The sequence below is a fragment of the Pseudorca crassidens genome, chromosome 1 (assembly GCF_039906515.1).
Source record: "Pseudorca crassidens isolate mPseCra1 chromosome 1, mPseCra1.hap1, whole genome shotgun sequence".
In the NCBI taxonomy this organism is placed as follows: Eukaryota; Metazoa; Chordata; class Mammalia; order Artiodactyla; family Delphinidae; genus Pseudorca; species Pseudorca crassidens.
In genome coordinates this window covers 108,006,936-108,026,519 of record NC_090296.1, presented here as the reverse complement: position 1 = coordinate 108,026,519, position 19,584 = coordinate 108,006,936, and the positions used below count along the sequence as shown (strand labels likewise).

The window sequence follows — 19,584 nt, the reverse complement described above, 5'->3', positions numbered from 1 at the left end:
AAAATTCATTTTTATCTTCACAAGTTCTAAAATTCATAAATTTAATGGCAGCTTCTCCTTAAATAAAATAGTAACCTTGTGGTGGTTACAACAAACTTATTCTTGGGATAACTAACTACTTTTATTTCCATGTGGCCCAAATAGAACAATTCCATGAAGAAAATTCACAGAACCAGAAAACTGGAAGGAATCAGGAGATAATATAGTTCCCCTTCCCACACTACCCGTCTGTCTTCTCTTCCCTGACCATGGTCAACAAGTCTTCACTTAAATACTTTCAGTAAAGAGCTCTGAGACTCACAAAGCACCCGCGTCTTCCTAGGACCGTTAACTGTAGATACTTCTGCTTCATACTGAGTTAAAGTCTGTCTTCAGGTAACTTCCAGTTATTGGTCCCAGTTCTGTATTCCTGAGTTCAGAGGATAAATCGAATCCCTCCTTTACCTGGCAGCACTTCAGAACTTAAAATCATCTCTAACACTGTCTTCTAAACAAGTGTGGAGGCATGGGCCCTGTGGACTTTTGAGCAGAGGAAAATCATTCATTGCCACGGTGGGATATTGCCAGCAGTATAAAATAAGCCTTCAAAGGCCCCTCAAAGATATATGCTTTATATAGATACATATAAAATGCTTTTAACAGAGAAGAAAACAATGCATTTTAGTTTTAATAGTATTTAATCTTAAAGAATAAAAATATCCTCTTTAATTTTGTTAAGATTTCATTTTGTCTTACTCCTTATATATTGTCTAGTTCTTTGTTGCTAGATTATATAATGGATCAAATAAGCATGGGAGACACATTTAGTAAATACAGAATAAAGTATTTAAGCCTAAAAAAAAAAGATATATGCTTATTTCTGAGGCATATTGACCTCGGCTTTGATCAGAAAAGAATCTGCAGGTGGCACTAAAGAAAATGTACATCAGTTCCAAGCTAAGCGATTTTAGGTTTGTTTGCCTGTCTCTCGAGGTCTGTCTTCACGTCCTTGGCTACGAAGCAACATTTTCGTTCAATATACCACAGCTACTTAGAAAATCACCTAAGGACACTTCATCAGCCAGGCTGGTGGTAGTTGTAGGGTAATATTAATTCACTGGCTTTTAGATCAAACAGAAAATGACCCAGAGAACCGTTTTCTTTTTGGCCTACCCGCATCAACTTCTGCTTTCATTTCCTTCATGTCCTCGGTCATCTGTAACTCAAGCTTGCTGATTCGCCCGTGCACCTTCTCCTCTTCTTGTTTTGTCCTCTGCACCTCCAGATTCTTCTTTTGACTCTCTTCTATTCTGTCCAGTCTGGCTGACATCTGGCTGAGCTTCTTCTCCATGTCCCTTTCACTGGCTCCCTGAGATCCACGATAAGAATGGCAATCGATTACTCCAAAGAGTCCGATGCATTCGCATCAGTCATAATACCATTTAAGAACAATCTGCAGGGAACAGAATTGCAAAGGTTGCTTGGTGCTCACCCCAGTATCCATTCTCCCCCTCTTCCATAACAGAGCCCTGATTTTCAGCTGGCTATAAGGTCACCCAGAGTAAAGACTACCTTTTCTATTGTCTCCTGAGTTTGCTGTGGCCCTATGATTGAGTTCTGGCTAATGAGATATAAGTACAAACGTATGTGGCAACTTCCAGGAAAAGTTAAAAAATAGCTGAGGCATATCCTTGCCTCTTCATTCTTTCTTCTGTTCTTGGAACTAAGAGGTGATGGCTGGAGCTCTAGCGGCCATCTTGAACTATGAGTACAAGGGTCAATCTCTAGGACTGGCAGAGAGTTAAACCAGAAAGATCATGGGTCACTGAGGACTGACAAGCTACCACATTAGCCCTGTGATTCCTACACCCAGACTTCTTTTATGTGAAAGATAGATAAGCTTCTATCATATTAAAGTCACCATTATCCTGGAGTTTATTGTTAGTTATTAAGCCTATCTAGATGTAAAAATAGTGCTCCAAAGACCTAGAAGCCTACAGATGTATTATTATGAATCTAGGTAAGTCAGGAGATCTGATAAAAATATGGAGACATGTAAAGAACTATTTGAAACAGAATATTTTCTTTCCTTTCCTCTCCACTATGCTTGGTTCTTATGAGAATCTGGGTCTGCAGGCAAGCTTTAGAGGCCAAGACTACAAACATCAAGCTGTAAGGGGGCTACAGCATAACAAAACTCTCTTGACGTGTTCAGTGCACAGTCTGCAATTCAACAGCTCAGCATCGAGAGAGAGCAGAGCCAGAGATGCAATCTACACCAGTCACTTATGCTCCGTCAAAGTCCAAGGGGAGGAAGCAGTGAAAGAAAAGAGAAGGGAGAGGGAGATGGTCAGGCTAGATAACCAAACCAAAAAACAACTGCTTGCCAAGTACTGATATTGAATACTATATATGCAAGGCTTCCTTGATATGATTTTTGAGTAGTTCTGCAAACCTTAGTTCTGCAGGAGAGTGGGGTAAAATGAGAAGGAACATGGAAAAGAAAACTGGATTGTTTAGATCTTGCACTGTGACACCTCATACTGGGTTTACAGTTTGATGGAGGGGCCTGGAGGGAGAAATCCAGTCAACACTGTTTCTACCAGATCGCAGAATTAAAACAAACTAAATGAAGTATGTAATTGTAAATGCAGCTGGACAATTTGGTTCATGAAGGTCTGGATTTGGCTTCGTCTTAGCTGAAAGCACTGAAAATTTCTACTTAGTCTTTGTTAACCAAAACAAGTCAAAGTGCTCTGTCTCTCTATAACAAACACAAAGAGTCAATATGAACCATGGAAGGAGATTCTAAGGCAAGAGACAACTGTAACAGCTTAATGTGGATAAGTTACGAGGTATTATTCAAACACTGCAGGTCCCACCGAATAACTTTACTATGTTTATGGCTGAACATCAACACCTACACTGTTTTCCTTAACAATAAAGGAAAGCTGATCGATTTTCTGTAAAAGTTCTTTTTCCATCCGTTCTTGTTCCTGTTGCAACCAATTCCGTGCAGATAAAATCTGGTTACTGAGTTCCTCAATTGTACCTTTAAATCTAAAATAAGGAAGTGAGCAAGTTAGTCATAAAACCATTTTAATATGACATCAAACAGTCTCAGTCTCTGACTATCAAATCTCTCAGAAATATATCAGCTTTAAATTCAGCTCACTCAGAATTACATGCTTACCTTTTTCTTAGAATTGCACTTAGCGCTACATTGGGAAGGGAGGAGAGAAGGAGGATATAACAGAAAAGCACCTAATAATACTCCCACCTGTGCAGAGCTGACAGTGTGGACACCAAGGTGTCACACAGTGACAGAGAGCCACGCTACGTACTAATCTGTGCAGTTCAGAGGGTCCAGGGTGCTCTTGGCTCAAAGGACACAGTAGCCTGGCTCCCCTCCAGGCTCCCCTCTTGCCCTGGACTCTTCCTGCTTCTCCCTCTTACCTTCCAGGACTGGAGCCTGGCTCCCTATCTCTCTAATGTTCTCCAAATTGCTCTTGTCCCATACAGATATATTTCTTAATTTAAACCAAACAGAAGATTAAAAAAAAAACAACCCCCAACTTCTATTCCTATATAACTCTCCCTTTCCACATACCTTAAAATAACACCACACACTTGCTGCCTCCCCTTTTATTTTTATTATGAAAGTAATAAAAGTACACAAGGATATATGTGACTTAATAATAATAATAAAATGAACACCCACTGTGGTAGAAGCCCCCAATTCTCTGCAGTATCTGTTCTCCTCTTCTTCCCTATTAAGAAACCCTCAAATGTGAACTGGATCCACGGCTACCTAGTCAAAACTACACTTCTCAGCCTCCCTGGCAGCTACGTGTGGCCCTATTGCTAAGCCAGGCAATGGGACACATGAGGAAGTGATAAGTAAACTTCCTGGTCATATCATCAAAAACAAAGCTTATCAGCCTTACCTGGGCAGGAAGCCAAGCCAGCAGTCCTGCCCAACTACGGAGCCCCACCTAACCTGGGAGACTGACCATGGAGCACAGCAGCTTTACTGAATTCATTTATTCTAATAGTTCTTTGATGGAGTCCTTAGAGTTCTCTCTATAAGATCATATCATCTGCAAGCAGGGATAATTTTGCTTCTTCTTTTCTGATTTGAATGCCTTTCATTTCTTTTTCTTGCCTAATTGCTCTGGCCAAGAGTTCCAGCACTATGTTGAACAGAACTGGTGAGAGTGGGCATCCTTGTCTTGTTTCTGATCTTAGAGAAAAAGCTTTCAAAATTTCATCGTTGAGTATTAGATTAGCTGTGGGCTTGTCACGTGTGGACTTTATTATGTTGAGATACATTCTATCTATACCCAAATTGTTGAGAGTCTTTATTATGATGTTGAATTTTGTCAAATGCTTTTTCCACATCTATTGAGATGATCGAATGATTTTTATCCTTCATTCTGTTAATGTGATGTATCACACTGATTGATTTGTGTACACTGAAACATCCTTGCATCCCAGGGATAAATCCCAGTTGATCATGGTGTATGATTCTTTTAATGTGCTGTTGAATTGGTTTCTTAGCATTCTGAGATTTTTGCATCTATGTTCATCAGGGATATTGGCCAGTAATTTTCTTTTCTTGTAATGTCTATCTGGTTTTGGTATCAGAGTAATGCTGGTCTCATACAATGAGTTTGGAAGGGTTCTCTCCAACTTTTTGGAAGAGTTTGAGGATGACTGGCATTAATTCTTCTTTAAATGTTTGTTAGAATTCACTCACAAAGCTATCTGGTCCTGGACTTTTCTTTGTTGAGAGGTTTTTGATTACTGATTTAATCTTCTTTCTCATCATTGGTCTGTTCAGATTTTCTATTTCTTCATGATTCAGTCTTAGTAGGTTGTTTCAGGAATTTATTCATGTCTTCTAAGTTATCCAATTTGTTGGCATATGACTGTGCATAGTAGTCTCTTATGATCCTCTGTATTTCTGTGTTATCAGTTAGAGCATCTCCTCTTTCACTTATAATTTTATTTATTTGAGTCCTCTTTCTTTTTGTCTGGGTTAGTCTAGCTAAAGTTGTGTCTATTTGGCTTAACAACTAGTTTTACTGATTTTCCCCCCAGTTGTTTTTCTGTTATTTCCTATTCTCTATTTCATTTATTTCTGGCCTAATCTTTATCATTTCCTTCCTTCTGCTATCTTTGGGCTTAGTTTATTCTTCTTTTTCTAATTCCTTGAGGTATAAAGGTAGGTTGTTTACTCAAGGTCTTTCTTTTTTCTTCATAGAACTGCCTTTGTGGCATCCCATAAGTTTTGGTATGTTGTGTTTCCATTTTCATTTGTTTCAAGATTTTTCGAATTTCCCTTTTGATCTTCTTTGACCCACTGGTTGTTCAGGGGTGTGTTAATTTTCACATATGTGTGAATTTTCCAAATTTACTCTTGTCATTAATTTTTAGTTTCATACCATTGTGGTTTGAAAAGGTACTTAACATGATTTCACCCTTCTTTAATTTGTTAAGACTTGTTTTGTCACCTAACGTATGATGTATCCTGAGAATGTTCTGTGTGCACCTAAGAAGAATGTATATTCTGCAGCTGTTGGATGGAGTGCTCTATATATGTCTGTTAGGTCTCTAGTTGGGAAGGGCTGAGGTGTGAGTGGTGGGGGACTGCTGGCTGGGCTCTATGGTCAGGTGATCCTACTGGCTGGGCTCCCAGGGAGCCCAGCGCTGCTAGCTGGGTCACACAGTCAAATGGAGCCACCAGCTGGACTCTGCAGTTCCCTCTGGTCCGGTGGGGTCACTGTGTTCCCTAGCATAGTGCTGGTGCTGGTTGATGACTCCATGATGGGGCCTGAGGCTCCACAACCGGGCAGGCTGCTGGTTGTGCACCCCTGATGAGTAAGGTCACTAGCCGGGATCCCTGGTCAGGCAGGGCCACCCGCTGTACCCTGCAGTCAGGTGGAGCTGCAGGCTGTGCTCTGTGGTTGAGTGGGGTTGCTCTCTGGTCTCCCTAGTCAGGTAAGGTCACTGGGTATGTTCTGCTTTTAGGAGGGGTTGTTGGTTGGGTTCCTTGCTTGGGCAAAGCCCAAGGCTCTGCCCGGCAGTCAAGTGGGGCCATGGGCTGGGCTCCACTTCTGGGGTTATAAGCTGGACTCCAAGGCCATCTGGGTCACTGTTCAGGCTCCCTGGTCAGGGGAGGCAAGAAGTTACATTTTATTTTCAATGATTATATTTTCTAGAAGCTCAATTTGGCTGTTGGGTTTTTTTCTGGCCACACCATGTCACTGGTGGGATTTTAGTTCCCCGACCAGGGCTTGAACCCAGGCCCTCAGCAGTGAGAGCACAGAGCCCTAACTACTGGACAGCCAGGGAATTCCCCTGACTGTTCATTTTTGGTAAGCTTTTATTCCTTAGTTGTACCTTCAAAATGTGTATGTGTGTGAATACCCACACGTACACATACATACGTATATACACACACATCACTTTATCCAAGAATTCCTATATATGCAGTATTTAGAAGTCTGATTCTGCTTATTGTTGTTTCTTCTCACTCTATTACTTATGTGATTTTTTTTCCTTGTGTTGGCCTACAATTTCTGATGTGGACCATTTTTAAAGTCTTTACTGAATTTGGCAATATTTTGGCTTCTGTTTTATGTTTTGGTTTTTTGGCCGCGAGACATGTGGGATCTTAGCTCCCCTGGCCTACAATTTCTGACTGTACATTCATGTTCCTTAGAGTTTCATGTCTGTGGGAAGACTTGAAGACTGAGTATTTGTATTTGTTTCTGCCAGGCATCTCGGGCCACTACCAAATCAAGATCATTCTAAGATAAATTACTTACTCTGGTTTCTTCAAGGTGCTTGGGTAACGTGAATTCTAACTCTAAATCTGCGTAAAAGTTGTACTGTGGTTCTGAATTTTCAAGGAATGCCTTTTACCCTTCTACCCAGAATCAAGATTTCGACAGGAAAGTTTCCTTGTGATGTCTCTGTGGAATTTTTTTTTTTTTTTCTCCTAGTTCATCCAACCAGGGTTTTACCTTTTGGGACTCTAATCTGTCCTTCTACCTTACACAGGCCCCAGGCTTGGTCCCCTTACCTCTGTGAACAGCCTTTGTGTCTAGACTTCTGGACTTTAAATTGTAGGAAGAAAAAGAAAGATGTTCATGACTGCTAATAATATCTACTAAGGAAGAAAAAATACTAAGATGTTTATTTTATTCCTGTGCGATGGAAGGAAGGGGATGGGAGATCTTTCTGTACTTGGCAAGACTGCAGAATGTATGAGAAAGAGTGACATAACTCAGTAATGATATAAATACAGATAATTAGAGGAAAGGAAACATGGTTTTCACAAGAGAATTCCTGTTAAATCAGCCATAACCCTAAAATGGCATTAAGCATGGAGAGAATGAGATACAAGAACCAGGAGAATAATAAATTTAAAACTTCCACAAGCCTCTAACAAGTTCCATACTGAAGTCATCTTTAAAAAAATATAATAAGTCAAATACACAAACACACACACACGTACACATCTATGGTCACTACTGGCTCTGCTTTGGCAGGAAAATGCCAAGCTCATGAATATTCATGACAGGGAAAAGTGTATGGTTCTGTGATTGAGCAGAAGAGCAGCAGATGAGTTTCAGTGGGGGCAAGTCCAGTTTAAAGTGTCACTAAAACACAATGCAAAGTATAACACATCAGACGGTCCTTAACTAGACAGCTCAGCAGCCCCTAGGTGCAGACCTCTCTCACCTAGACGCCTGCAACAATGCCCCCCCACAGCCGACATCCCCATCTCTGCTTCAGCCCCTGTGATCCATCTTCCAACTGCGATCAAGGCCATTTTAAAAAACTAACATATACATCTGACTATATCACCCTATCTGCTTAAAATCCTCCAACAGCTCCTTATTGCTCCAGGGAAAGAAACAAGATGTCCTGAACACGGTCTACAGGGCCCTGCATGCTGGCCCACCTCCTCTCCAGCCTCATTCCCCACCAGCACGCTCTGTTCAGCCCCCTCTGCACCCTGCAGTTTGCCTCATGTCACATTCCTCCTGCGACGGGCTATTCCATCTCCTGTGTCTTCACCTCACTCTTTTCCTCGTGAATGCCATTCGTGCTTCAGCTCTCACTCCCAACATCGCCTCCTCCGGAAGGTCCCACAACCAGGCTTCTGTTACTCATTCTCACAGCACCACCCTATTAGCTTCCCACGGCCACTGTGACACGTCACCACACACATGGTGGCTTAAAACAACACAGTCATTCCTTTTTGGTTCTGAAGGCCAGAAGTCTGAAATCAGTTTTCACTGCAGCAGATGTGGTCCCTTCTGGAGGCTCTGAGGGGAGAACAGTTTCCTTCCCTTTTTAAGCCCCTAGTGGCCGCCTGTCTTCCATGGCTGATGGCCCCCTCCCCCACCTTCATAGCACATCACACTCCAATCTCCGCTTCTGTTGTCACATGGCCTTCTCTCCTGATTCCGACCCTCCTGCCTCCCTCTTATAGGGACTCTAGGGACTATTACATCGGGTTTACATAGATAACATTGTATCATCTACTCATCTTAAGATCTTTAATCTAATCACATTTGCAAAGTCCCTGTTTGCCATATAATATTCACAGGGATTAGAACGTGGCAATATTTGGAGGAACCATTATTCAGCGTACCACAAGCACGTATCTTTCCTTCAAAGCACTTATCACCATTAGTGATAATATAGCATGCACCATATTTAGTGTGCTATATTTAGGTCATTATTCGATTAATACTCATCAGCTCGCTAGACTATCAACTCCGCAAGGATAAGAACAGAGCCTGTTTTTCTTCATTACTGGATCCTCAGCACCTAGGCCATATTCAAGAAATATATGTTGGATAAACAGATGGGTTATTATCCAATCACTAAAAACAATAATTAGGAAGGTAAAGTGGCAACAGGCTACAAGGAAATTTTCCCGTGAACTTCCATTATGGTTTTCACTTTGCTTGTGCAATAAATAAAAACCAAAAGGGAAAAAATTACAGTATTGAGTAAGCTCATGAAGAGCTTCAACCAAAACAGATGTTTCTAAGTTGATTACTCACTTATTGTCCAAAAGCTGAAGCTGGTGGTTACTGTCTCTGTGGGACATCTTCAGTTTGGTGCTTTGCTCGGATATCGACAAGTCCACTCTGTTCAAAAGCTGAGAAATCTGGAAAAGAAACTTCGCTTGTAAATGTCATATCAAACCTTTTCAGAAGTAATTTCAGAAAACATTAGTGAGCTGTATTCTCGTCAATGGCATTAAATTCAATCTAATTTCATAAATTCATTTAGGAGATCACCTCATCTCTCCACTTCCATTTTCTTTTATACACACCCATCAAAAGTCAAGACCAGGGGCTTCCCTGGTGGCGCAGTGGTTGAGAGTCCGCCTGCCGATGCCGGGGACACGGGTTCATGCCCCGGTCCGGGAAGATCCCGCATGCCGCGGAGTGGCTGGGCCCGTGAGCCATGGCCGCTGAGCCTGCGCATCCGGAGCCTGTGCTCCGCAATGGGAGAGGCCACAACAGTGAGAGGCCCGCATACCGAAAATAAATAAATAAATACATCAAGACCAGAGGAGTTCCCTGGTGGTCTAGTGGTTAGGATTCTGGGCTTTCACTGCCGTGGCCCAGTTTCATTCTCTGGTCAGGGAACTGAAATCCCACAAGCTGCGTGGCACAGCCAAAAAAAAAAAAAAAATCAGACCAGTAGCACTGCCAAAATATTCATCATGCACTGAGCACTTAACTACAGGTCTCTGATGAGCAAGCCCAGCTTCTGCCCAGGAGCACTACTTCGCCCTGCTGGCATAAAATGTAAGTCATTTTTACCTTGGAATTTCTACCATTAGTGTGGTTGCTAATCACAGAATGGAATTCTTATCACTTACAGATTCCATCAAGGTCCCAGATTTACCTCTGTATCAAGTTAAGTTACCAGAATATATAATTTTTAAACTATAACCCCTCTCACTCCTTTGTCCCACTACCTATCCATTTCCCTTGTCTTTTTACTAAAATGTATTGAATGATATAAAACTAGCCCTTTATGAAATGCCTTTATTTTCTGCAAAAATTCTGATGTTCAATGTTCCTTAATTCGAGATTCACAGAATAGGTATTCATCAGATCCGAAACAAAGAAAAATTATGTCTCTTCTTATGGATTTCTATATGTTTTTTACTCGGTTTGGCTACTAGAAAGCTTAGTATTTCCTTAGCATCTATTTTTTGATCTAATAATTCTGTCCTCACATTTCTTTAAGAAAATTATTGGACTCATTTCATTTTATTCTTTTTTTCAAGGTTTTATAATAACCATTTTTTACATAAGTAGCTTTAGATCCTTATCAGAGGTAGCTAGCACACAAGTATGTTTAACCCAGTAAATTGACTAGATACCCCATTTTACTGAACAGTCTCTCTTTAAATGAAGAATAGCAAGTAAGGCCGACACTGTAGGGAAAGTCCTAGAAGATAGGCCCCATTATGGCAAAGGGGAACTTCTAAGAAGCCAAAAAACAAACTGAAATGCCAAGAGTTTTGCTTTGAGAAATTAATCTGTGAATTGCAAGGTGGAATACTCTGAAATTTATTAGCCAGCCTACTCCCTAGCTTTGTTTTAATCTTTTCCCACATACAAACTATGTGATGAGGCAGTCCATAAGTCTCATGAATAAAGTATCTATTTCCTGAGCCCCAACTGGGATGAGTGCCCTGTAAAACAATGCTTTGATCACTTACCTGTGTAAGAGGTAGTTTTGGAGATATAATTTAGAAGTTTTGGAACATGTTAATTGTTTGAAGAAGGAGGGGAAAGAATCTTTAAAATTAGGACTGTACTGAAAAATCTTGGCATTTTGGTCGCATACTCACAAGGGGCCACTCCAGTGAAACAGAAGGAGGAAGAAGAAAAGGGATGCTTATGCTGGGTGCCCTACCTAGTTTCTCAGGCAGGAAATAATCAACACCACGTCATTCTTCGAGAAGAACAAATACTCACTTTCACAAAGGTACCTGAAACAGGTCATACCTGTCCCTCCGCATCTTTGATTTTCGTTTCCAAGATCAGCTTGGCAGCCTGCTGCTCTTTGTTCAAGTGCTGAAGCCCCTCGTAGGTCGTTTTGTGCTCAGCAGAGAGTCTGGCTATGCTGGCGTCACATCTATCCGGGCAAACGACAAAGATAATTCTTATCAAAGTCTTCAAACACGCGCTAAAGCATCCTTACACACTATAAAGTGCACGACCGCACTCGAAGAAACTGCACCATGAATCATGCCTTTTAACAGAGTTCTGAATGAATGCGGAGAGCTGCTCTCATTACGGTTTTTAAGTTAAACCACAGGGATGTTGCTTAATAAGACTAGAGATGTAACCATCAAAGCAGCAAAGCCTCTACAAGGCTCACGAGTACAAAACTGAATATGCAGTGAGAGCCCAATTACAAAAAGCTTACACAGTGAGCCAGATGTGGTCCGTCGCTCTGTAGTACCACTTCCGCCCTCTCAGGTTCGGGGCCTCTTTGGATTTTGGAGGCAACTTCTACCACATTTGAAAGTACTATTCCTAACCTTTTACCAAACCACCTGTAAGGCTGTATGCTTTAAGTGTGGTCCAGAGCAGAAGGCTCTACAGCTGGTCCCAGCTGCTCTGCCCTTGAGCCTTACAACTTGGCAGTTTGGGCAGGTGCCCAAAGTATTTGCGGCAGATAAGCTGGGTTATGAAGCCTCTGTCAAACGCTAACAGCAGAGTCACAGAATGACCCCCTAGGAATTGAGAGCAAAGTCATGCCCTGTTCCAACACAATCATTCCTGCTTTGAGAAGGAGCAGCCAGCTTGCTACTGGGCTCCAGTAGAGACTGCATGCCTAAGCAGGGGTCACTGAGTGACCATGCAATCTGGGCAGCCCATCATGAACACCAAGCCATAGAAGTGGGCATATGGGCAGCACTCCGTCCTGGAGGGAAAGGGATATACAGACGTCAGGCTTAACCGTCCTAAAGGCATAAGTAAATTACAGGAGCCCAGACTCCTGTGGCCTCTACTCTTCCTACTGCCAGTTTCCTTCAACTCACATGTATGGCCTGGGATCAGATGAGCTTAAAATACAAATGTTTAAAGTACTCAACAATCAAAGATAGATTCACATCCATCAAGAGAACTCTAAACTATTTTTAAAAAGCAAAGATGAAAAAAGAATAAGGGGTTAAGAGAAAAAAATGAGAAATCCTAGAAATAAGCTAAACAGTTTTCTTAATAGAGCTGACAAACATGACTGGACATGACTGAAGATAAAATCAGTGAATTAGAAGACAGTAGCAAGGAGCTCACTCAGAATGCAGCAAAGACAGACAGAGATTCAAACATGAAAAAATAGTTAAGAAAGATGGACGACAAATAAAGAGATGTTAACATAAGTCAAAGGGAGGTTGAGAAGTCCCAAAAAAAAAAAATGGAGAGAATGGCAAAAAAGCAATATTTGAGGTGTGAGTGCTGACAACTTTCTAAAACTGAAAAAAGACATGTGTTTTAAAGTATTCAATGAATACAAAGTGGCATAAGTAAAAATAGAGCATGGTGAAATTCAGATAACCCATGATAAAGATAAAGATTTTAAAAGCTACCAGAGACTAAAGACAAAATGACTTTTTTGACTGACTGTAAGATTGACAGCACACAAGTGATATCAGAAGACAGAAGATAATCAGAAGACAAAAAATATCATAAGATGTTGGAGAAACAGCTTCTAAGGATTGAGCGGAAACAACCTATCATGCAAGGATAAGTACAAAATAAAGACAGTTTTAGACATACAAAGATTAAGAAATGTATCACCCACACAGCCATACTGAAAAAGTCATTAAATAATAGACTTCAGTACGAAGAAAAGAACACCCAGAGAGAAGGAGTAGGATGTAAGAAACAACAGTGAGCAAACTGAGAAAATTTTTGGAAAATTTATTGTTTTGTAGACTCTGAAGAAAGTAAGCTACCAGTTCAATTATTCCAAACTTCTTGAGTCCTTACTTGGTATTGAATCACATTTTCTCTTGTTTAGCTTAATCATTTGGCTAAAATGCTATAGTCCTTTTTGGAAGTAACAGAAAAAAGAAGTATTAGGAAAAAAAATGTTTAATATTGACTAAAATATTTTTTAATATTTTAAAACACAATCTGACAAACTGCATATATGCACTTTCTAAATTTCAATGTTCATAATAAAACAGACACAAAGCAACAATTATGTCACTATCCTTCTATACTGGAAATCTTTTTTAATGTTTAATGTTCAATGCTGGCATTTGTACAATCATGCTATATCGCACACTGTAGGTGGAAAAGTATATTTTATAAGCTTTCTTGAGGGCGACTTGGCAGTATATACCCCGAATCTTGAAACATGAATATATTTCTATGTACCTTTCAATCTAGGAATAAACCCCAAAGAAACAAAAGTGTGAGCAAAGAAAAATCAAACTAATTAAATTCTGTATAAATTCCTTGAACAATTTCCTGTTTTAGGATAAAACAAAAATCCTTTAAAACGCTCAGAAAGAGTTGGTCCCAACCCACTTACCTCCCTGCTTCATCTCCTATATTCTGTCCCCGTTTTTCCTCTGCCCTCAGCCACACTGATTACACTTCAGGGCTTTGAACTTATGTCACTCCTTCCCACTTCAAGGCCTTGATGCAGGCTGTTCTCTCCGTCTGCAGTGTTCTTCCCTGACCTTTTCACCTGCTTAGTTACTATTCATCCCTCAAGCTAAGCACACAAGTCACTTCCTTATGGAAGCCTTCCTGGAGCCCCCAGAGTAGATCGGGTACAGCAAGTACACACTTTCAGGATGCCCCATATTTCTCTTTTACTGAACTTCTTATAATAAACATTTATTATTATTACTATTTATTATCATTAATCTCTTAATCCTTGTTTCATGACACGTTCTCATCATTAGTCCATGCATGGCTCGCTTCATTCAGTTAATTATTATTATTATTATTATTTGCTGTATGCGGGCCTCTCACCGTTGTGGCCTCTCCCATCGCGGAGCACAGGCTCCGGACACGCAGGCCCAGTGGCCATGGCTCACGGCCCAGCCGCTCCGCGGCATGTGGGATCTTCCCAGACCGGGGCACGAACCCGCGTCCCCTGCATCGGCAGGCGGACTCTCAACCACTGCGCCACCAGGGAAGCCCCAGTTAATTACTTTTTAATAACTGCTCCTATTCTGAATCCTGTCATCATTCCCTTGTTCTCCTTTTAAGACTATATTGCACACATACACACACATATGCATGTGTGTGTATATATACATATATACATACATATATATATATTTCTTGAAAGTATGTTATGTGTGCATTAGTTGAATTCAACTTTTAAAAAGCCATTATGTCATATGTAATATTTTGATACTTATTGTTTTCACTTATTGCTAAGATTCAACTATATTGTTACACGCCACTGTAGTTCTTCATTTTAACTACAGAATAACATTCTACTGTTTGTTACAATTTATTTGTCCATACTCCCCACTGCTGGGCACTTTGGGTTATTTTGGGATTTTGCTATTGTGAACAATGCTGCTATGAACATGCTCTCCTGTGGTACAAGTACAACCATGTATCTCAGGCAGAAATTGATGGATCACAGACTATGTGTATGTTCAACACTGGGAGGGAATATCAGACCCCACTAATTTATACTCCTACTAGCAATGGGTAAGAGATCCTAGGCACCTACACCCTCTCTAATGCTTGGCATTGTCAGATATTTCAGATGCCAATCAACTGGGTGTAAAAAAGCATATATTGTTATGTTTTTAAATTTTCATTTCAACATTAACCAGTGGGGCTTCCCTGGTGGCGCAGTGGTTGAGAGTCCGCCTGCCGATGCAGGGGACGTGGGTTCGTGCCCCGGTCCGGGAAGATCCCACATGCCGCGGAGCAGCTGGGCCCGTGAGCCATGGCCGCTGAGTCTGCGCGTCCGGAGCCTGTGCTCCGCAGCGGGAGAGGCCACAACAGTGAGAGGCCCGCGTACAGCAAAAAAAAAAAAAAAAAAAAAAAACATTAACCAGTGATGTTGAATCTCTTCACAGGTTTATTGGCCATATGTGTTTCTTCTTTGGTAAGGTATCAGTTCATGTCTCTTACCCACTGTTATATTGGGTTGTTGGCATTATTCTTATTAACTTGTATGAGGTCTTTATATATTCTTGACACTAACCTTTTACCATCCAATATCTTCCTCAATTTGTAACTTCTTATTTTCTTCTTTAAGAATGATGAGCAACGTTTTAAATTTTAAAATAATCAAATCCATCAATGCCTTTTATATCAAGAAGAAATCCTCTGCTACCTAAAGGTCTAAAACAGGGGTCCCCCAACCGCTGGGCCACAGACCAGTACTGGTCCATGGCCTGTTAGGAACCGGGCTGCACAGCAGAAGGTGAGCGGCAGGCGAGCTAGCGAAGCTTCATCTGTATTTACAGCCGCTCCCCATCGCTCACATTACCGCCTGAGCTCCGCCTCCTGTCAGATCAGCAGCGGCATTAGATTCTCACAGGAGCGCGAACCCTACTGTGAACTGCGCATGTGAGGGATCTAGGCTGCGCACTCCTTATGAGAATCTAATGCCTGATGATCTGAGATGGAGCTGAGGCGGTGATGCTAGCACTGGGGAGTGGCTGCAAATACAGATTATCATTAGCAGAGAGGTTTGACTGCACAGAGATCATAATAAATCAAGTGCTTACAGACTCATATCAAAACCCTATTACTTGAGGTGGATAGACCTAGAGTCTGTCATACAGAGTGAAGTAAGTCAGAAAGACAGAGACAAATACCGTATGCTAACACATATATATGGAATTTAAGAAAAAAAAATGTCACGAAGAACCTAGGGGTAAGACAGGAATAAAGACACAGACCTACTAGAGAATGGACTTGAGGATATGGGGAGGGGAAAGGGTGAGCTGTGACAAAGTGAGAGAGAGGCGTGGACATATATACACTACCAAACATAAGGTAGATAGCTAGTGGGAAGCAGCCGCATAGCACAGGGAGATCAGCTCGGTGCTTTGTGACCACCTAGAGGGGTGGGATAGGGAGGGTGGGAGGGAGGGAGACGCAAGAGGGAAGAGATATGGGAACATATGTATATATATAACTGATTCATTTTGTTGTAAAGCAGAAACTAACACATCATTGTAAAGCAATTATACTCCAATAAAGATGTTAAAAAAAAAACCCTATTACTGGCTTCCCTGGTGGCGCAGCAGTTAGGAGTCCACCTGCTAATGCAGGTGACACGGATTCGAGCCGTGGTCCGGGAAGATCCTACATGCCCCAGAGTAACTAAGCCCGTGCAGAGCAACTAAGCCCGTGGGCCACAACTACTGAGCCCGCGGGCCTAGAGCCTGTGGTCCGCAACAAGAAAAGCCACAGCAATGAGAAGCCCACGCACCCCAAATAAAGAGTAGCCCCCACTCGCCGCCAACTAGAGAAAGCCTGTGCGCATCAACCAAGACCCAACCCAGCCAAAAATAAATAAATAAATTTATGAAAAAAAAAACCCTATTACTGAATGGTAAGTGACGATTAAGCTGCATCTGGTGGCAGGCTTTACAGTGGCAAGTGAGTTGATGTACTTCAATTGTAGAGCTGCATCTGGTGGCAGGCTTTAAGTCAGAATCCAACACTTATTTTAGTCCACGCGTGGCCCGCCCATTACTTTATTTACCACTTCCATCCACGCCTCTTTCCCACACTGTGCACTTATCTCAGTCACAGTTTGGGTAAGCCCACAAGCTAACCCCAGCCAAAACGAGTAATAAACAAACGCTGCTGGAGAGCTTCTCTGAAAAGACCCAATGATGAGACAGCAGAAGCCTCTAAGACTGCCAACAAAAAGAAAGCTGCATTTAAAAGAAAATACCAAGAGTCCTACTTAAATTTTGGGTTCATCGCAACAGGTGATTCACATTCTCCAAGCCCGCTTTGTATAATATGTGGCAACCGGCTACCCAACAAAGGCACGAAACCTTCAAAACTGCTTCTCCACGTGGAGACCAAGCACCCTGCATTAAAAGACAAGGCTTTGGAGTTTTTCAAAAGAAAAAAACATGAACACGAAGAACAGAAGCAAGTATTGAAGGCCACCACTTCATCAAATGTGTCTGCACTGAGAGCATGAAATGTGTCTGCATTGCTAAAGCTAAGAAGCCCTTTACTGTTGGTGAAGAGTTGATCCTGTCTGCTGCTACGGACATTTGTCATGAACTTTCAGGAGAGGCTGCAGTTCAAAAGGTGGCACGTGTTCCTCTTTCGGCTAGCACCATAACTAGATGAATTGATGAAACAGCAGAGGATACTAAGGCACAACTGTTAGAGAGGATTAATGAGTCACCATGGTATGCAATCCAGGTTGACGAGTCTACCAAAGTTGACAACAAGGCAACAGTGCTTGTTTTTGTGTGATACATCTTTCAGGAGGATGTGCATGAGGATATGTTATGTGCACTTTTGTTGCCAACCAACACCACAGCTGCAGAACTATTAGGGTCTTTGAATGACTACATATCAGGAAAACTGAATTGGTCATTTTGTGTCAGTATATGCACAGACAGAGCGGCTGCCATGACTGGACAGCTTTCTGGTTTCACTACTCAGGTCAAAGAGGTCGCTTCTGAATGTGAGTCTATGCACTGTGTCACCCATAGAGAAATGATGGCTACCCGAAAAATGTCGCCTGAACTTAACAACGTTTTGCAGGATGTGATTAAAATTATCAACCACGTTAAAATACACGCCCTTAACTCACGTCTGTTCGCGCAGCTCCATGGGGAGATGGACGTAGAGCACAGACATCTTCTCTTATACACAGAAGTGAGATGGCTTTCTAAAGGTAGGTCACTGGCCAGAGTTTTTGAGTTACAAGAGCCGCTCCAGAGATTTTAGAAAAACAGTCACCAGTGGCAGCACATTTCAGTGACACAGAATGGGTCACAAAACTTGCTTACTTGTGGGCTTCCCTGGTGGCACAGTGGTTGAGAGTCCGCCTCCCGATGCAGGGGACACGGGTTCGTGCCCCGGTCCGGGAAGATCCCACATGCCGCAGAGCGGCTGTGCCCGTGAGCCATGGCCGCTGAGCCTGCGCGTCCGGAGCCTGTGCTCCGCAACGGGAGAGGCCACAACAGTGAGAGGCCCACGTACTGCAAAAAAAAAACCCCACAGAAAACAAAAAAAAAAAACTTGCTTACTTGTGAGAAATATTCAACCTGCTCAGCGAACTCAATCTGTCACTTCAGGGGAGAACCACAACTGTGTTCAAGTCGGCAGATAAGGTGGCTGCATTCAAAGCCAAACTGGAATTATGGGGGCGATGAGTGAATGTTAGGATTTTTGACATGTTTCAAACATTAGCAGAGATTTTGAAAGAGACTGAGCCAGGGCCTTCTTTCTCCCAGCTGGTGCATGATCACCTATCTCAGCTTTCAGAAGAGTGTGAGCATTACCTCTCAAGCACAAAAGACCCCCAAACTGGGGAGGAATGGATCCGCGACCCATTTGTGAATAAGCCAGGTGAAGCGACTTTGTCCATGCTAGAAGAGGATCAACTTCTTGAGACTGCAAATGACGGTGGCCTTAAAAGTATGTCTGAGACAACTTCATATGATCTGGATTAAGGTGAAAGTGGAATAGCCTGAGATTGCCACAAAAGCACTGAAAAGCCTACTTCCATTTCCAACATCCTGCAGAGTTTACTGCAGTGACAGCAACCAAAACAAGATTACGGAGTAGACTAGACATAAGCAATACACTTCGGGTGAAACTGTCTCCCATCATCCCCAGATGGGACCATCTAGTTGCCGGAAAACAAACTCAGGGCTCCCACTGATTCCGCATTATGGTGAGTTGTATAATTATTTCATTATACATTACAATGTAATAATAATAGAAATAAAGTGCACAATAAATGTAATGTGCTTGAATCATCCCCAAACCGCATCCCCTCTGCCCCGGTCCGTGGAAAAACTGTCTTCCACAAAACTGGTCCCTGGTGCCAAAAAGGTTGGGGACTGCTGGCCTAAAATATATCCATCTATATACTTCTATTAAAAGTTTTAAGTCTTATGTTTAGCATTTACTCATCTGGAGTGGATTTTGTATCTGGTGTGAGGCAGGAAACAAAGGATCTTTTTTGATAAGGATAATAAATTTTCTATCTCCATTTACAGAACAATCCCTCCTTTCTCCACTGATCTGCTGTGCCATCTATCACATATACCAAAGTCCCAGACATGTGTGGTTCGATTTCTGGACTTTCTATCCTATTCCATTGTTCAGTTTCTCTATCCCTAAGCCAACAACATACCATCTTAATTACTGTAGTTTCATAACAAGTCTTGCTATCATCTGGTAGGGCAATTCTCCCCTCCTTGGTCATCTTCAGAAGTGTCCTGGATATTTTTTACTCTTAACCCTGACATATAAACATTAGGATCATCTTATCAAGTTTCTCTGTAAAACTCTGACTTCTAATTGGAATTCCATTGATTCTAAAGATTAATTGGTG

At 41.8% G+C, this 19,584-nt stretch overlaps 1 protein-coding gene across 7 annotated transcripts in view; it reads right to left on the bottom strand.

Annotated features, from left to right (window-relative positions):
• FAM81A (family with sequence similarity 81 member A) overlaps nt 1-19,584 on the bottom strand; it is a 126,354-nt gene that overhangs the window by 4,620 nt on the left and 102,150 nt on the right. For all 7 annotated transcript variants that reach the window (XM_067748700.1, XM_067748733.1, XM_067748692.1 and 4 more), the window contains exons 5-8: nt 11,040-11,169; nt 9,069-9,175; nt 2,904-3,039; nt 1,153-1,348 (exon numbers count right to left, since the gene is read on the bottom strand). In XM_067748700.1, the coding sequence (XP_067604801.1) occupies nt 1,153-1,348; nt 2,904-3,039; nt 9,069-9,175; nt 11,040-11,169 (569 nt within the window). The remainder of the gene's footprint in view (nt 1-1,152; nt 1,349-2,903; nt 3,040-9,068; nt 9,176-11,039; nt 11,170-19,584) is intronic.